At 27.5% G+C, this 20,916-nt stretch overlaps 1 protein-coding gene and 1 long non-coding RNA gene across 3 annotated transcripts; one reads left to right on the forward strand and one right to left on the reverse strand.

The window, feature by feature from the left end:
* Positions 1-2,271: 2,271 nt before the first annotated feature.
* LOC114184312 (lysosomal Pro-X carboxypeptidase-like) lies at positions 2,272-6,702 on the reverse strand. 2 transcript variants are annotated; one of them, XM_028071611.1, is made up of 9 exons: positions 6,143-6,702; positions 5,867-6,053; positions 5,485-5,618; positions 5,280-5,392; positions 4,923-5,178; positions 3,337-3,489; positions 3,112-3,191; positions 2,959-3,008; positions 2,272-2,567 (listed from the first exon to the last, which is right to left on the reverse strand). In XM_028071611.1, the coding sequence occupies exons 1-9, from the start codon at positions 6,539-6,541 to the stop codon at positions 2,413-2,415; spliced, it is 1,527 nt and encodes a 508-aa protein (XP_027927412.1). In that variant the 5' UTR covers positions 6,542-6,702; the 3' UTR covers positions 2,272-2,412. The 2 variants fall into 2 exon arrangements, with proteins under 2 accessions (XP_027927412.1, XP_027927413.1); XM_028071612.1 differs by having other exon boundaries at positions 4,923-5,166; positions 6,143-6,698.
* An 11,317-nt stretch (positions 6,703-18,019) lies between these two features.
* Positions 18,020-20,649, forward strand: LOC114185838. The gene is made up of 2 exons (XR_003604906.1): positions 18,020-18,884; positions 20,493-20,649. It is a non-coding gene; the product is annotated as an uncharacterized LOC114185838 (long non-coding RNA).
* Positions 20,650-20,916: the final 267 nt, after the last annotated feature.

The following is a 20,916-nucleotide window of genomic DNA, read 5'->3' on the forward strand; positions in this document are numbered from 1 at the left end:
GGGCTTACATCATCCATAAACAAAAGGTTATTTTTTATTTTCAAAATGGACCAGTTTATTTTTCAACATTTCATTTTTCTTGTGAACTAATAGGTGATTTTTCTGGGAAATTTAAGTAAAGAATTGATAAGGTGAAGAACATCTAAACAACAAATTATTTTTTTTAGTGGAGACTTAACGCCTCCAGAGTATATTTCAAAACTTCAAGATTAAAAACAAATACTTACATTAAATAAATACGTCAAACTTAAGCTTTAAAATTAAAATTAATTAAAATCAAGTCCATTAATTATAATTTTAGATCTCAATTTCAACTTACAAGTAAGATATATTATTTAATTTTTATTTTGTTGAATAACTTAGATAAATGCTTCAGTTAATTTAATGAAGAAAAATATTTTACGAAATGATTCCATTAAAAAAAATAAGAGAACAAAAGTAAGACATAATTAACTTGCTGTTCAAAAAGATGAAAAAACTTATTTCTTTGAATCACATGCATTTAATGTTTAACTAAATAGAGTTCTTGAAAATAACATATGTTTTTTTTTTAATAAAAGACATATTTGTTATACTTATTTTTTGAAATTAATTAAGTTTTAGAGTAAGGAGCGTCGAATGATTGATAAAGTTTCTTTCATAAACTTTTTGTATTTACATACCTTTTCATGTAATTTATTTAAAATAAGGTAAACCTTATTAAATAATGTATAATTATTTGTTAATTATATAAATAAAATCTTTTTGTTTCCTTAAATATAATGGTATTATTGATATTTAATTTAAAATGTTATTTATCAATCCAACCAACTTATGTTGAAGTTGTGACACTTGTTTAAATAATTAGATAATAACTATAGATAAAACTGCGTAACTCTGACAATTATGTGATGGTCACGGCAAAAATTTCAAATAACAATTAAAATTAATTATCACCGGGTAAACATATGGATGCATTTTTTAAATATAAATAATATTATATTAGTAGATAATAATAATATAATATTATAAAATTATTAATTTAATATACAAAATAAATTTATATTTATTAAAAATAAATAAAATAAAAGAATTGAATGAAAAAAAAACAATTTTATAAAAAATATATAAAAGGAATTAATAATTTTTAAAAATTTAACGAATAATTATATTATAAAATTAAGAAATAATAATACAAAATAGAAAATCTTATTTATTTATTTATTTACTTTTATATATATATATATATATATATATATATATATATATATATATATATGATATACGATGATAATTATAGATATATTATTATAGATAAAAGGCAACATATTTTCTGTATATATAGTGATTTATATTTATATGATATTGTAAAAATCTTTTTCTTAAGATAATTATAATAACTAAATATAAACAAAACAAATAAAAAGATTAAGTTACCAATAAATATTCAAAATATAAAATATTTACTTACCTCTTTAAAATTTATAGTTTTCAAAAGATTAAATTAAATGCATGATACTAATAAGTTAATAATTTGCATTGAGTTATTTGAATAAAGAATTGCATTTTAAATCCATGAGTAAAAAAAAATATTTATATTTATATCTATATTTATATATTTATTATATATCTATATATCTTTCCTATAGAAACATATAATAATAACTTTGAACGATAATAGATAATCTTACATTAAATTTTATTGGATAAATTTATTTATAATTTAGGGAAAAACAATATAGAAATAACTCATGTGAATCATTTAGAGGAAGGTATTTGGAATTTGATCTGTTTTGTATGGGCTTTTGAAGATATTTGATTTGCGACTTTTCTACCATGATTTTGTTTATCTTGAGTTAAAATAATTTTAATGAAAAATTGTGTAAACTCTCGCAGTTTTTAAAAATTTAATATAAAGAATGTAATTAATATTAATAAATAAAATGGATGAGTAAAAACAGAATATATATATATATATATATATATATATAATTTAAGTATTTTTTTTTAATATTTAAATAGTTGCTATAGAGTATTTTTCATTTAATATAAATTATTTATAAGTAAATATAACCTAGAAACTATTTTTTAGGTGAAAATACACGTTATATTATATCTTGGGCAGATAATTTTTTATTTGACAATTCATAGTTAGATTTTTAAAATGACTAAACTTTTATATTTTTAGTCTAGAACTTTCCTAGGAAGACTTAGTATGCTCACCTCTAAGCACAGATTATGTTAAACACTAATTTTCATTCCGAAAAATATGAGATACTTATCACGAGAATATTAGGAAATTTTAAAATGTAAAATTTAAATTCTTAAAAATAAAGAAACTCGATAGCATATTTTCATCTAAAGAAATTATTATCTTACATTCTCAAAAGTGAAAAGAAAGTTATGTGAGAATAACTTGTTTTCACTCTGCATCTACATTTTTTTAGTCTCTTTGAGTGCTTGAAGATCAACATAATATTGGGTGATCCACCCTTTCATGATGTTTATCTCTTTCTTCCTCATTTCAACCAACCATTTTGGATCACCATGATTTGCATTTGCACCCAAAATATCCAAGCAGTGAGATCCTGAAAAAATAACATTGGTCAAAGGTTGAAGTAGCTTTTCAATTTTTCTTCCTCCAAAATTTTTGGAATAAAATAATATATATTTGTTTTTTATTTTTAAAAAGTGAGATAAAATTATGGGTTAAATATATTTTTAATCCCTCAAGTTTCAGTAAAATTTGGAATTAGTCTCTCTTCATAACTTTTGACCAATCTAGTCATTCATCTTTAAAAATGCGTGAATTTAGTCTTTTTAACTAAATTTTGTTAAGTTTATCTTACGTTTCAAACATATTTCATGATAGTATTTGAATTGTTTACACCTTACACATTTTTGTTTCAATGTTAATTCAAATATTATACCCTAGTTTGAGGGAGAGAACTGAAATGGAAACAGAATTATAAATCATACCATTAACTGCATGGATGGCAACAAGAGTGTCTGATATGTTCTCCAGAACCCTGAATTTATATTAATACAAGATTTATACAAAATTTGTTTTAGAATATTTTTATTAATCAATTTACCAAAGTAATTATCATTTACTTCAGATAAATTATTTACCCGCCAATGCTGTAAGGGTCTCTTAGTCCATTAGAGAAGATGATGTTGCTCCCAAACTTTTGAAGGATCAACTTTATATTCTGTCATCACCCACCACAAAACATCAACATGATCTTTATTTATATGATTAAAATTTCTGTATTTTACTAAATAGAGAACTTAAACTCACTTAAATTATTTAAAGGTTATAATTTTTACATAAAAGAGAAAAAAGAAAAGACTTACATGACCACCATAGTAAGTAGTGACCCAATGAGGACGAGGTGAGACACCATAAAGTTTCTTGCACTCATCGGCTAAACTCTTGAAGCTATAAGGTTGTGGTTGGAACATGGAATTCTTTCCTATGCCGACGGGTATCACCATTTCACTACATGTCTGAATCAATGCAACCATAACTTCATATTATAAATTAGGATATATATATATATATATATATATATATATATATATATATATATATAAAACATTTCATTTTTAATATAAAACCTTTTTCATTAATTTCTTAGTCAATCTCAAGAAAAACTATAGTTAGTAAAACAATTTATGTTAATAAGTTAGGATTTAAAGTTTCGGATTGAGGGACTAAAGCCTTAAATCCTAACATGTTAAATATTGTACTTATGTATAGTTAATAGATTACAAGTCAATTTATTTTGTTTGTTTTTGTTATTATGAAATACTCTATATTATATATATTTTAAAATATTTTATCGGACAATTGAATAGAAAGGATAAATCATATTTTTAGATGAGTGGAATAATCAATTTAAAATTATAAAAATATAAGTTTATTTTAAACATAAAGAACTAAAACTTTAAGAAAAAGAAAAACTCTTTAATAACTTAATGAATATACAAATTTACTAAATGATATAGTCTACATATATATTTTGGTCAAATCTAAACTATTATTTTACTTTTACAACAAAAATTGGTTATAATTACGTTTTTTAATAAAATAAAAGAGATCGTTAATTGAATAAGGACATGAGTGTTAAAAATCTTGTTCTTAAATGAAATGTTTGTTTGTTATTTATAGATGGTCTAAAATATTTTTAGACAGTATCATGGTGTATGACTTACTTAATCTATAACATACTTAGATGGTTTGATAGTATTGGAAGTTGCTATTTTTCTATTTGTCTTCTTCATTTTTTATATATTTTGTGACATTTTAAATAGTAAATTTTCTTATTTTACTTATTTTTCTCTGTTTTCTTCTTTCTCTTTTCTTTTCTTCTTCTTTCATTGTGACCTAATAATGCATATGTAAATATACATTTCCCATTTTTTCTGCTAAATCACATTAATAATTTATCTTCTATTTATCCATGACTATCTACAGCCATTAGGGTCTCCATCATTTTTGTTCTACTAGAAGAAAAACCCATACTTCTAATTTGAATGACTTAAACCAAGTCAACTAAAATGTGGACAATTTTTAAAAGCAAATTCCACACATATTTTTAAAAGTATAGTCCAAGCAAATTTTTAAAAGTGGGGTAATTTGATTTTAGAAAGTTCCCCCACATACCGAAAGTGAAAATGATTTTTTTGTTGTGTTTATTGTTAGGAATACAAGTGTGAGTCTAAGTTCCACATTGACCAGAAATGAGAAAGTAGAGCACTATATAAAAATAAAGACCCATAAACCCATTGCCTTAAGGTTTTGGGTTGAGAGTGGTGTCAGTGTCTTATGTGGTTAGGCTCAGATCTCATTGGTGTTGTTCTCCCTAGTGAAACTCTCTCTGTAAAACCTGACATTTATAATCTATGTTATTCAGAAAGAAAAATGCAATGATCTTTACCTGCCATCTCCAACCCAGAGCTGTCTCAGATTCATTAGAAGGAGCATTAACTTTGCAAGTGGTGTTTCCCCTTAAAGCCACCACCCCTGCATAGATCTTACTCAAGATATCATTTCCAAATGAACCTTTATCAATGCCACCACAAATCACTGTAACAGGATATCTTGGTGGATGATTGTATTGAGCAGCAGAAGCATACATAGTTTCCAGGTAATCTTTCAACTCAGAAGACTTCTTTAAGGGTCTGTAGCAAGAACTGAATTATTACGATGAATTTCAACCTTACAAAATCGACTTGTATATCGTTTTATTTTTAATCGACGTCGAACTTCTAACATTAAGCAAGAGTTTTTATACCTGCAAGTGTTGAATCTCTGGCTAAGAAGGGGAAGACCCTTTGGCTGAGAAGCTACTCTGTCAATTTCAGACCACGACTTCAATATAGTTTGGTAGCATGTTTCACTGGCTTCCTGCAGAAACCAACTCCTCATTATTAAGTCACCTTTTTTATGATATATTTCATGATAAAATTAAATAAATAAAGAAAAACATGGTAAATTACTCTAAAATCCCTTGAAACAACAGAGTAGTAACCATCTTGCGGTGTAATATCATCAAAGTAGAGGATTGGAGCTGATGAGGCCAGAGCACCAATTGCCATGTGAGGATATTTGAGCCTAAACCATGAAGCAAGCACTGCATGTGATATAATAAACAATATCAGCAACATAAATATGAATAAACTGTTATCACTAATCCATGTTTTAAACTCATTTTTTTTTTTTTACTTTTAAGGTTAATTTTGTGTATTATATCATACACTTCTGTTAAAAAATTTATATACAATAAATAATACACGATATTCTTCTTTTTATATTTCTCTGTTTTCTACGTATATCAGAGAACATAATAAGTAGAAGAGTGTGAATGTTTTAGGGACTAACTTCCACCATATGATCCTCCAATAACAATCACCGGGGAATTTGGTGCATGCAATGTCTTCTTAACATGTATGAGAACTGCTGCATAATCTGCTATTGCTTGAGCTGAGTTGAAATATCCAATGGTGCTTGCATTCTTAAACGCTTCTTCCCTCGATCCAAATGGTATTGATTTCCCATAATAACGGTGCTGATGAGGAAGTTAAGGTTGCTAAGTGTCAAACTCAATGTTCCTTTTGAATATTGAAAAAAGAAAAGAGTTCTGTAAAATTTGAATACCTCTATGTACACCAAGAGAGCATTCAAGGAAGCAGCGTTATCAGTGAGAAATGCTATGCCTTCTGGGGAATGATCTATTGCTTCTTCTGCACCGAAAAAGGCTAATATTGGAGCACTGGAATTGGCACCACCCCAGTACTTGAAATTGATGAGATATCTTTGTTGAAAAGTTCTGTAACTTTGGGGCCTATAGTTGAAGTGATCAAGAACCTGTTTGTAGTAAAATGTGTTGATTTTATCTGTGGAAGTTTTAGCATCCAAAGTTGCAGGGTGGTGCAAGCTTGTATCCCATGTAGGAATGGAACTCAACCTTGGAATTTTCACAGAATTTATTGAAGTGAAATACGTGAGAAAAATGAAAAGAAAAAATTGAAACAGAAAGGAAAAGTGGTGTTCCATTGCAAGAAAGGAGAATAACAGTGTCTTTGAGGATCTTTCCTATTTCAGATACCAAGTGAATATTTTGTAGTGTATATATAGCGTGTGATAGTCAGTGCAAGTGAGTTTTTTTTTCTGGTTTATTCATGAGGTGCTTACATGTCAGCCTTTGTAAGATTGATCAATTGATGGGTTAACTAACATTGAACCTTATAGTTTCCGAAACATTAATACAATGCTTGAGATTTTTATTGAGAATAATAATAATAAGGGTTAAATATGTTTTTGATATCTGACTTTCAGTGAATTTTGGAATTACTCCATTTTAAAATTTTGGACTAGTTTAATCTTTCATCTTTCAAAATACGTGAATTTAATCATTTTAATCAAATTTTATTAAGTTTATTTGATATTTAATATTGATCAATTGATGGGTTAACTAACATTGAACCTTATAGTTTCCGAAACATTAATATTATGCTTGAGATTTTTATTGAAAATAATAATGATAAGGGTTAAATATATTTTTGTCCATTAACTTTCGATTAATTTTGGAATTAGTCCATTTTGAAACTTTTGACTAATTTAGTCTTTCATCTTTCAAAATACGTGAATTTAGTCATTTTAATCAATTTTTGTTAAGTTTATTTGATATTTCAAGCACGTTTTATAATAATATTTAACTTAACATTAAAAATGTGTCAAACAATATAAATAACTCAAATACAATCTTGAAATACATATGAAACATCAAATAAACCTAATAAAATTTGATTAAAAAGACTAAATCCACATATTTTGAAAGATGAAGGAATAAATTGGTCCAAAATTTTAAAATTGACTAATTTCAAAATTGAGTAAGAGTTAAGAGACCAAAAACATATTTAATCCTAATGATAATAATAACTTTAAGATACCAGTGATAATATATGAGAATATAAATTATAAAGTTAAAACATCTCTTGACGAGTGATTTCATTTACCGTGAATTTTCTTCTCTTTAATCAATATATAGGATTTCCAACATAACTTATTTAATATTTAAATTAACATTAAAGAAATAAAAAAAATAGTGAAAAGATTTTGAAAATTAATGTGTTTGTCACAAATTTTTAATAATTAAAATTTTGAAAAAAAATTATATAATTTTTTCTTCTAATTTTAAATTTTCTTGGAGCTAATAAAATTCTTCTTAGGGAACTACAACTTTAGCAAATCCAAACTTGCTACTAGAAAAATCTTATTTATTAAAAATGTTCACAAATTACACTGTCCTTATAAATAAGATATGTAATGATAAGCATTTTTTTTTCCACCAAACAAATAGGACCAGTTTAGTGAGTTGATGTGTTGAAAGCTTTGTGCACCGAGAAACTGAAAATGAAAGTAGGCACTAACTGAACGCGCTTTCTAAATATTAAGTTTACTCTCTCTTTTTTAGTCTACAATTTTGACCATGGAATGTTAGTTATGTTTTTGGAAGCTCGTGTAACATGACATGCATACAACAACAAAAAAAGTAACATCCACTTTATTTAAGTTTAAAACATATACTTTAAATTATTTAAAAAATTTATAAATTGGTTCAAAATACATTTTTATTTATAATTAAATTTCATTCCTTTAAAATTCAAAACTTTATATATATAATATCTATTACTTTAATATCTTTAACATGTCTCTGCAGTTATATATGCTAATTTCCTAAGTGTATATCATTTTCACTCTTAGTTTAAAAGAGGGTTTTGACAAATTAATGTGAAATTGGAAACCTTGCCAACGGAGTCTACTTCAACACCTGTTAAGGCGTAATTATGCTCAGCTTACAATTTCAATAAATCGGGCTGACTTAGTTTGTAAATAAATAGAATTCATTTATTTTATTAAATTTGCTTTTCCTGTCAAGAAACAATAACAAATATACAAGGTCTGCAAAAAAAACAGAAAAAATAGTAACAAAATAAAAAATCTTTATTGTAATTTTTTAATCTTTCTTTGGAATTTTTTTATTTGTTTCTAATTGATTAAATTCCATAACAAATCAGTATATTAATAAAACACAAAAGAATTAACTACTGAGAAGTTTCAACGAAAGTCATAATATATACACATAAAATAATTTTAGTTCCTTTATTTGGTTAAATCCATAATTTTGTTTCTCTAATTCTAAGATATCAATATTTAATCATATTTTTATATTTCTTGCATTTTAAATAATTGGGTTTACGATTTAATCAAATAAACAAAATAAAAGAAATAGAACATTTATAAATTTAGATAAAAAACTAATGATTAGACTAAAAGTGTGAAGCTTTTAAATAGAGAAATACAAGCTCTCTGTCAAAATAAGCGATTAAAATTTTATTTAACATAAATACAAAATATTCAATGCACATAAATAAAATATCTAATCACCCCAATTATCAGTGTAACATTTAGAAATGTCAACGACCTATAGGATATTATTATATAAGTACTAATTCTTTAGTATTTATTCGTCGTATAAATATGTGTTCTGTATCTGTATTTATATTTGTGTGGACATACATTATATAGGTACCTACATATTTTCTTAATATCCACGAGTCAGGTATTTACAAAATAAAAATTTAATATATAACAATATATTTTAACTATATATTCAAATAAAAATACAATACATAAAATTTATAAATTTTAAACAAAATGTACATAATCCATTTAAGTAGTGTTGTATCACAATTTACAAAAAAAGTTAAAATTTTTTAAAAATAATTAACAAAAAATAACTCATTTAAAATTAATGTATTAGTATTTTAATCATTTTTCTAATTTAAATTATAGTATAACGATTATAGATATTTACAAATACAGATATTATGATACTCGTATCCGTCTCACGTATATTATTTGCTACCATTATTTACAGATATTTTTATAATATCCATTTCTTATCTAATTTTATCTATGAATACTCGTGTGTACAATTTTTTTTACTATCATTTCCATTATCGTGATGTTATAGTGTAGATTAAAATTTAATATTTTTTTAAATAAAGTAAATTTTACTTTCATTAAATTAACATTAAAGTTATTTGCAAGATGTAACATATTAAATTGTCTGTAAAGTAAGTCAAAAGAAAAAAAAAAGTTTATTTTTATTAGCAACTTTTCTTGAGTTTCACGCATGTTGCTTAGTAATCATATACCTTCAAATATCCTTCTAGTTGTAATAATGGCATGGCACCATGAAAATTACATAGTACACAATAAGGAGAGTATAGGTAACGGGAAAAATAAAAATAATAATATAGTGAATCTTAATAATTTAAAATAATTTATGGATAAGGTTTTCTCTTCCGAACACTTCAACTTTATTTTACTCATCATTTTTCTCTAAAATTTACTTATTAAATAAACCATTAAATTTAAATTTTACATGGTGTTTGAATTTTATATATATTAAATTAACAATTTGATTTTTCTATCTATATTTCTTTTTCCTTAATTAAAATTTAATATTTTTTAAATAAAGTAAATTTGACTTTCATTAAATTAACATTAAAGTTATTTGCAAGATGTAACATATTAAATTGTTTAAAAATTTCATGGGTTAAAATTTGAAATATGCTATATGTCAAATCAGGTCTCAAAGTAGACATTGACTCATTTTAACACGTATAACTTCTTAAATGATATTAACATTAACTTAAAAAATATTAACATTTAAATAAAAAAGCTATACAAATAAAAAATAATAAATTAAATTCATTTTTTATATTACTCAAAACAATAAATTCAAGAAAATATATAAAAAATTCTCAATAAAAGGTATAACAAATAATCATAAGATTTTGTTGTTTATTGAATGGGTTACAAAATAGACTATGAAGAAGTTTGATGAAGGCGTGCTATGTGCTGAGAGCGTGCCTATCATATCATAATGAATGTATACAGTACACACATATTGGAAGCATGATCTCTGCAATCTCTTCTTTGAAGATAAGGGAAACAGAATTGAATAAAAAATTTCTATAATACAAAAATTAAAAGTAATTATTTTTTCTCATTTTTTTTATTCAATAATATTAAATTTCAATTTATATAAAGATTAAATATGTTTTTGTCTTTAGTTAAAATTGGAATTAGTTCATTTTTGAAATTTTAGATAAATTTAGTCATCCATCTTTAATAAATGGATGAATTTAGTTCTTTTAATCATATTTCGTTAAGTTTATTTGATGTTTTAACCACATTTTTAAGTAAATATTGAAACGAAAATGAGTTAAATAATATAAACAACTTAAATACTATCATAAAATGTGTTTAAAACGTCAAATAAATTTAAAAAAATTTAATTAAAAAAACTAAATATACTACTTTTAAAATTAAAGACCTAAACTGGTCTAAAGTTTAAGAAATAATTATTTTTAATTTCTATCAAAAATTAAAGCACCAATAATATATTTAATCGTTTATATAACAGAAACGGAAAGTAATGATAGAAGATAGTTAAGATCAAAAATTCATGAAAGATCATTTTAAGTAGTTAAAAAATTTAATTAATGTTACTTTTTGATAAAGTGTGTGAAAACACGTCTATTAAAAAAAAAATGCCTTTTTTAATAACCAAAAATGGTGGTGTAAGTTTCCTAACATGTTTGCTTTTATTTGAAGTGTGAAGTAAAATAGTTAACCTCTGGTTACTTTTTCCTCCATGCCTACATTTTTTTTCTTCAGTATTCCCATATTTTTCTTTTGTGACTCCATGAATATCAAAATTTATATCCTGTCTTTAAAAAATATTTTTATATTGTGTAATTTATTTATTTTTATAATTAAAAAATTTTATGAAAAAAATAATTTTTAAATTGTATGTTTAATTTTTTTTTCTTGAGGGCATCTATAGCACATCTTATAAAGTGTGACAACGAAAAAGGGTGACAAAAACAAGAATAATGGGGATATGAGAGAGAAGAACAGAGGGAGAATGCTGGAAAGAAAAAATTAAGAGAGAAAATGTAAAAAAATAAAAATAAAAATCATTCTGAAAATCGAAAACGTATTTCATGTATTTCAGAAATTTGTTTCCAAACACATTCATGGGCTCTGGAAAATTTGTTTCAAAGGATATTATATCTATCTTGGAAAGCTTGTTTCAGAAATTTCATTTCAATTTTTTTTTTTTCGAATCCATTTCATACTTTCTAGAAATTTCATTTCAAAAATTCTGTTTCGAAAATCTCATTCTAAAAATTATGAAAAACTTGTTTCGAAAATTTTTCAATATATGCAATCCAAAAGTTACTTGTATAGAAAGTAAAATGCCGATTTTGAAAATTTGAGGGAGTGTTATGAGAAATTGCAGAGATGCAGAAGTAAAAGCCTCTCTTTGTCTGTTAAAGCCCAATGGTTGTGATTTGTGTTGGCCCATTATTGTATCCCTCTTTTACTCCTGACATCCCTGCTTTTATTTAATTTCCATAACGCTTAAGAATTAATATTTTGGAAAATGATTGGGCTGAGTGTAGTTTTTTCATATATTTAGGTAGGATGATAAATAAATATCATAGTAAAATAAAAATGAAATAAACAATGAAAATGTTATAAGAAAATTGTGCTTAAAAAATGTTATGTTGTTAATATACTTTATATTTGCGAAAGCATAGGAGATTTGTAAATTACATTTTTTATCTGTCATTAAATAAATATTTTTCTATAAATTTGTTTAATAATTCATATTTAAGTGTATAGGTTATTACGCTATCTTTACGTGAACAGAGGAGACTTATTGCAACTTATACACAATATTTTTTGTTATTTTTTTAGAGTGATTTAAATAGTCTAATCATGACATAATTAGTTATATTTAGTGACATTTTATTAGCTTTCAAATTAAAAAAATGAAAACAAGAAATTAAATTTTTAAAAAGCTACCTAATTGAATGAAACTACCACAAATTATTAATTTTTCTAAAAGATGACCCCGAAACTATTTTTCAAAACGTCAAGATTAAAAATAGATATTTACGTTAAATAAACCGGCGTAAACATGTGTGTACATATATATATATATATATATATATATATATATATATATATATGATATTAGTAATTGATGATTTTTTAATATTAATAAGTAATACAAAGTAAATATATATTTATTAAAGAAAGAGTGGAATAGATGAAGAAAATAAAATAAAATAACTGTTAGAAGAGTTTGATAAAAAATATGTAAAAATAACTATTAGTTTTTAAAAAATAAATAAATAATTATATCGTAAAGAATAAATTATAAATAAATAATTATTCAAAAAAAGATAATCATCTTTATATCTTTATATATAGATATAAAGTTTATACATAGATGTATAGTGATATTTTAAATATATAGTTATAGATACTTTAAACTTAATCTTTGAAATTAAAAGATAAATAAAATAAAATCATAAAATATAGTATTAGGAATCTCTTTCAACTTACAAGTAAGATATATTATCTAAATAAATAGATTCTAAATATAAATATTTAATTATCTCTTTAAATTTTAATTTCTCGTTTCCAAAAGATTAAGTCTTTATTCACTCTTCAATAGTTCAAAATTAAAAGTTTTAAAAGTAAAATTAATTAATTGTTTCACTTAATTATCTATTTATTTATCTATGTTTATATATTTGTATCTATATCTATATATTTATATCAATATATATTAATATTAATATCTATATTTATATCTTTAAGTGTATATATATAAATATGTTTGCTAAACTCATCACACTATTATGTGTGATTAATTCTCTCTTATTTCTTATCACAAGTAGCTTTGTTGTTCTCATAACTATCTCTCTTTTTCTCTGGTCGTCATTGCAATGGTAATGTTCATTCGTGAATTACTAATTTTGATTTTTTTGTGTGTTATTAAACTATCTTTAATTTGTTCTTTTAGGAATTTGCGGCTGTGCCACCCTGGTTAGAAGAGTTCTTGTCAATTACTACATTCTTCACTAAATGCGAAGAACACACGGAATATATTAGAAGGGAATGCAACATGTATTGCTTTGATTGTAGCAATAAACCATTGTGCTCACACTGTGTCAAATACTGTCACAAGAACCACCGAACAATTCAAGTGAGTGTGTAATCTTATTAAGTAGTTAATGGTATTTCTTCATTAGATTTTAACAATTTTGAAAGTTAGATGTTGACGAGTTTCATATGTGTCATCTAGATAAGAAGATCATCATATCAGAATGTAGTGAGAGTCAAAGATATCAAAGATGCATTGGACACGAGTGAGATTCAACCGTACGTAATAAATAAGTTTAACGTTCTTTTTATGAACAAGAGGGGTTTTGATGTGCATAGGAACAAAGGAACTGGTAAAAGTTGCAGCACTTCTCTTTGCAACATATGCAGCAGAAATATTTCAAACTCTTCTCGTTTTTGCTCTTTGGGGTGCAAGGTATCATATTAATTAATTAATTACTATTCAGTCTTTAACTAAAATCTATAATGTGACTTTATTTTTATGGTTAAATATGTTTTTATTGTTAAATTTGAACACAAAATTGAAATTCGTTCAAATCATAAACTTTGATACATTTTGATACTCAAATTTTAAAATTGAATTAACATTATCCTTTAAATTAATAACCTTAATTTTTTAGGCGGGTTAAATAGTGTTTTAGTCTGACATTTGAGTTGAAACATATTAAAACGTTATAAATAATTCAAACACCATCCTAAAATATGACGCGTATATTTAAGGAAGTTGGGTTAGGAAGACCGTATATTCATTTATTATTAACGTTTCAAGATCAAATATATCAAAGTTTAGAACAAAAACAATTTTCAATTTTACGTCGAAGTTTAGAAACTAAAAACATACTTAATCCTATTTTTTTAAACTCAAATTAACGTTGTCTAGATGACTTTACAAGTTATTATATAAACTAAATTGCAATAAAATAATAATAAAATAATGTAAAAATACATGAAATATTTCAAGTCAATTATGTCTTACATTACAAACATGAATTAGTATTTATTTAAGTTATTTAATGTTTCTGATTATAATTCAATATGTTAGTTTCATTGTGTGTGTGTGTTTTTTTTTTATGATAACAGTTTGCATGGACAAAAAGGAGTGAGAGTGGGAGCATTGACCAAAGGAAAACTACCGAAGAACGTTTAAAGGAGATAGAAGAAGAGAAAAACAGCAAAATATTAGCATCAAAAGAAAAGAGTGGATCAAACACATCAAATTCAAGAAAAAGAAAAAGAAAGGGAATACCTTTTAGGGCACCTTTCTATTAGGGATCCAAATTAATTATATAAAAGTATTTGCAGATTTTCATTATTCATTTTTATTAGCTAAAATATTTTATCACTTGTATTTATCTACTCATTCTTCACAATCTGCATGTGGAGTTAATTAAATTATTCTTATTAAACGTATGATTATTAATATAAATTATCTTAATGGAGATTCGTGAGAATAAGGTACTGAGAATTTAATTATTCTGTTTACTTTTTACCCTATAGGCTGGACAGTACAATGTTATGCTTTGTTCCAGGTTTTTCTTTTTATATATATAAAAAATAGATATTTAATATTAATCAATCTGCTATCTCATCAATGAACTAATTAAGGTTTAAATGGTTTATGTTTGTTCAATGAATTATTCTACCATCTTATTCGTGAACTAAAGGTTCATTTCTTTTATTTTTGAATGAACCAAAATTTTGGAACCTTTTTCTGCAAACTGATAGGTGATTTTGCTGGAAGATTCAAGTAAAGAATTGATAATGCCAAAAACCTTTAAAATTTTATTTTCAAAGGTACATAACAACCATGGGGATGATAAGTTTTTATGGAATTATTTTAATGTAAGAGGGTGCGCATAAAGTGAAAAATAATAATCCTTGTCTATAATGAGATTTTATTTTACATAAATTTTATTATATTCGTTATCACTTTTATAAATTAAAATGATATTGAATGTAGATTAAATTACAATTTTGATTCCATTAAGTTGTGATCCACAATTTAGATTTCTTCAATATTTTTCAAAATTTTTCATTAAGTTTAGTTTCTCTCTCTATATATATTGGTTATTTACGATGGTTATAAATACGTTGTGGTTTTCTTATATTTAGAAATATATTATATAAGTATTTAAATTAAAAATATATATATTAACTTAGTCTTTTTATCATATTTTTTAGGATAATAAATATTAAATTTAGTTATAAAAAATATTAAAATCATATACTATGTGAATTTAGTTTTTCTATCACTCAGTGAAGTGAATGTACATGACCATCATTTAATGATAAACTTAAAAAAATTGAATTGTTCCATTTTAAATTACTACGGAAGACAATTTTGAAAGGAAAAAAGTACAACATACAAAGGTAAAATATATATTTTCTCTATTAATTTTTATTGAATTATACAAGTATACATATATTCTCATAAAAAATTAGGGATTGTAATATTGGTCAAATTGGCATGTCCCGCATAAGAAATATAGACTAATTCCTCTCATTTGTCTAACCCTAAACCACCTTATCACTGTTCCATCGAATTTCACTCTTAATCACACTAAAAATCACAACATTTCCACACCAGATCATCTCCTAAGACCCACCCCTTGCTTTCCCTCCGAACAATTCACGCCAAACGCACAAAAAAACCCTAAAACGAGTATCGAACCCGCGCCGCCTGGCGGTCACAACCAATCCCGCCAGGCGGGTCATGCAGAAACACCCAGAATAGTCACAAGCTTTGAGTCGCCTGGCGGTACCGGGATTCACCACCAAGCGCTGCACCCAGAAACACAACAATATGTACAGAAATAGATGAGTCGCCTAGCGGCTATGTACAGAATTTTCGTGCTCTCTCTGTAAGTACAATTTCCAGTTTGCCAAAACCCTTCTCCTTACCTCACTATGGCCTTTTAAAGGTGTCCTAAAAGCTAGGTGATAATATAAAAACGAATCTAAACTTAATTGGGATTTTAATTGCCATTCATGCCAATTCATGTTTCATGCTAACAATCACAATTCAATTATCATATTATTTCACAACATGATAATGCTATATTAAAATAACAATTAATAATAACACAAAAATGGCATACATAGGACTCAAACCTAAATCCTCTCACACAATCAAAGTACTCTCAACCACTTAAGCTAATACTTTTCCACATCATTCCACTCCTAATTAGTGTCATAATTAATTCTCCTACCTGCATTTATTAATTAAATATTTATTTAATTAATTAAATTTCACGGGTCTTACACCCGCCCCGTCCTGTTGACATCCCTAGTGGGTATAGGTATCATAGTATCTGTGAATACCTGTAACCGTTATATTATAATTTAAATTAAAAAAATATGATTAAAACATTAACACATTGAAATTGAATAGGTTATTTTTTTTATCAATTGGTTTTAAAAAATCTCCATATTCTTGTAAACTGTCATTTAACATGGTTTAAATTGGTTATTTGCCTTGTTTTAAAATTTATAAATGTTATGGATGTATTTTTATTTGAATTTATGGTTAAAATATATTGTTAAATATTAAATTTTTTTTTTATAAATATACCCACGAGTATCTGTGGATGCCCGTGGATATTAAAAAAATATGTGGGTACCCACATAACGAATACCTGCATAAATATGGGTACGAGTATGAGGCAGATATTTATCCGGCACATAGGGTGTAGGAGACCTATTACTCATACCCTACTTGTCATGTTGACATCTCTAATTGAAAGTGGTGTCAACGTCTTATATAATTGAGCTTAGGTCTGATTGATGTTTGTTCTGTTATTAAATATTTAACAAAACATTTTTTAATTTATAAAAATTTAAAATTTTGATGGCAAAATCATGTGAAACAACCTTGAAAATAAAGTTTATAAAACCCAATTACATTGGAGTACTGAGATGGAAAGTTAAGTCTTCAACGTGTAAAGAATATTTTTATAGTTTATTATTTGAAAAGAAATTTAAATCCCGATAGTTGAAAGAGTAATTAATGCGAATAAAATTAGGATTGGTCAGTGAACACCTCAGTCACACAACTAAGCTTTCAATCGACTTTAATTTTGTGGATAAAATAGAATATATCACAGACTTCAAATTTTTAATCAAAATTTTTTATTTAAGTGCATTGTTATTGTACATTATAAGAAATGATATAATTATTATTAGTGACAGATAACGGCATGTCTAATTTTTTTTATGATAACAAATAGATTTAAAAATATTGTTACAATAAATAATAATTACTAAAATAAAAAAGTTAAATTATAAAAAAAAGTTAAATTACTAAAATATTTACTTGTATTAACTGTTATAATTATAATTATAATGAAAATATTTTTATTTTTTATTATTAGCAGCTTTTTATATATCATAAAAACTAAAAATATTAGTTATTGAAAAGGAGATAAAAAAAAAAGGAGTCAAATACATAAAAAGATCTGCTTAACTGTACTTAGGAGACATCATTTCCTTTTCTCTTCCCACAGAGACACTCTCACATTAATGGCTACGGCGATTGGATCTGGACGGAAACCCCATAAAACCAATCACCATCTACATGATAGGTGCCAGTGGCTTCATTGGGTGTCACCTCTGCGAGAAGCTCATGAATGAAACTCCTCACAAGGTTTTTGCTTTGCAACAACGGCAAAACCAAACACCTTCTTGAAACGCGACACGCTCCCCTGTGCTGGTCGCATCCAATTCTATTGCCTTAACATCGATTCTCGACTTGAGAGTCTCATCAAGATTGCAGATCTGGTTTCACTCTTTATCTTATAAAAATGCAATCTTTTTTGTTTTTGTTTGAGACACAATTGGGTTCCCGCGGATTACAACACTCGCCCTCTCGACACCATTTACAACAACTTTATCTTGAGAGTCTCGTCAAGATTGCAGATCTGGTTTCACTCTCTGTTCGTTCCATCATAAAAATGCAATCTTTTTTCTTTTCCAACCAATAACGTGGCTGTTCGTTTCATCTTGAGTTTTTTTTCTTTCATAATGTTGTTTCATTGTGGTGTTAGGATCCTGCATACTACGTAGTGAAGGAGGATGAGTCTCCTTATTTTTTGGTTCGATTGAAAAGCAGAGATGGTCATACTAAGCTGTTTTCTATTTACTCTTTGTGTAAAGACTTAAAATAATTTCATGAATTGATTTTTGTCTCACTGAGATGGTGTTGTTGACAGCTGAGGGCGGTTAAAATGGATTGTAATTCACAATTGGAGTCCTTTTAATTGGATTGGACCACGAATGGATTTCATTCCCGGCATTGATGGTCCAAGTGAGGGTGTTCCTCGGGTTCTGTCATGCTCTAATAGTGAGTTTATGAGATTTAGATAGGGGTGGGCAAAAAATTTAATTTTCTTGATCCAATTCACTTTTGCTCCAATCCACTCCATTTATAATCCATTTTATTAAAAATCTAATCCATTTAAAATCCATTTAATGGATATGGATTCCAATCTAATTTACATTTTATATATTTTATGGATTGGATATCCATTTTATAAATCAAGATTTTTAAATATGGATAATCCAAAAAATCCAATCCAAATTTTCAATTTAAATTTTTAGTTGGGTTAGACTAAAGGTTGAGATGAACTATGCTAAATTCAGATTTGGATGGGCCTTGCTCGACGACCTATATGGATCAGACAGGCCTGACAACCATAAGAGGTTGGACGGGCCTAAAGATATGAACGAGATAGGCGGGCCCGACAAATCGAACGAGTCGATCAGGCCCAATGACCTGATGAGCCAGGTGGACCCGAAGATCCAAACGGGCCAAAGGGGCCCGAAGACTCGAACGGGCTAGGCAGGTTCGAAGACCCGAACGGGCCAAGCGGGCTCGATGACCCGAATGGGTCAAGCAGGCTCTAAGAACTGAAAGGGTCAGGCAGGCCCGAAGACCCGAACGGGTTAGGCGAGCCCGATGACCCAAACGAGTCAAGCGGGCTCGAAGAATCGAACGGGATAAGACAGGCCCGAAGACTCGAACGGGTCAGGCAGACCCGAAAGGGTCACGCGAATGGGCTGGACGACACGAACGGGCTGGACGACCTGAATGGGCTCGACGATCCGGACAGACCTGACGACTTCGACGACCCTGACGGGCCTGGCGACTCGGACGAGCCTGACGACCTACACGGGCCTTACGACCCGGATGGCACAATGACACGAACGAGCCCTACGACTCAGACAGACCCTACGACCCAGACGGGCTCGACGTCCCGAACGAGCCCTACGACCCGGATGGGCCCGACGACTCAGACGGGCCTGATGACCTTGACGTACCTGACGACCCAGACAGGCCCCACGATTCGAACGTGCCCGACTACCTGATTGGGCCCGACTATTTGGACCGGTTCGTCCGGGTTGTTGGGCCCATTCGGGTCGTCTAGCTCGTTCCCGTCGTCGAGCCTGTTCGTGTTTTCGGGTCCGTTCGGGTTGTCCGGCTCATTCGGGTTGTCGAGCCCGTTCGGGTCATCGGGCTCGTTCGGGTCATCGGGCCCGTCTGGGTCGTTCGGGTCGTCGGGCCCGTCTGGGTCGTCCGGATTGTCGGGTCCATCCGGGTCGTCGATCCCATCCGAGTCATTCGGGCCTTAATGACACAAGTTTTAAGAAATTCAATTTAAATTTCTTTTATTAAAAATTGATTCTGGATTTTAAACTTGATCCAAATATTTGGATTGGATTTAAATCTTGATCCAAATATTTGGATCTGGATTTTAAAAAAATCCAAACTACTTTTACTAAAAAAATGGATTTGGGTCAAAAATCTAATCCAATTATTTGGATCTAAAATAGATGTGGATTGGATCATTAAATATATAATCCATGCTCACCCCTAGATTTAGAACTTTGTTTAACATTGAATGTATGTTGCTCAATATTTTTGAATTACTGTTCTAAACATTTTTTGCAGAATCTCCTCTGTGGTTGGCCAATCCCAGAGAACCTTTGTGTATATTAAGGATGCTACTGAAGCTCTGTCTTCTTGATGATTGTAGGTTCCCATATCCTTAATGTGACTTTATGATTTTAAGTGCATATTATTTGATTGCAGAAGTTCATCTTTGAACTGTTATTCTTGTTGGATTTTTGTTCCATTAAATGTGAAGAATAACTTGTTAACAGGAAGATACTGCCAAGTAACACATCAACTAATCTATCTTATTGGAACTCCTGAAACTAAATTAGCATCGCAATAAAGTAATTGTATTTTTTCCAATTTTATTAACTACTAGTAGTTTTTCTTTCATCTCACTAGTTTATTGTGCTTCTTTTCCTCTTTCGGTTTATATAATTTGTGAAGGTTAGGTGGTTGAATTGAAGTCTAATGAAAAAGT

The sequence above is a fragment of the Vigna unguiculata genome, chromosome 5 (genome assembly GCF_004118075.2).
Source record: "Vigna unguiculata cultivar IT97K-499-35 chromosome 5, ASM411807v1, whole genome shotgun sequence".
NCBI classification, from domain to species: domain Eukaryota; kingdom Viridiplantae; phylum Streptophyta; class Magnoliopsida; order Fabales; family Fabaceae; genus Vigna; species Vigna unguiculata.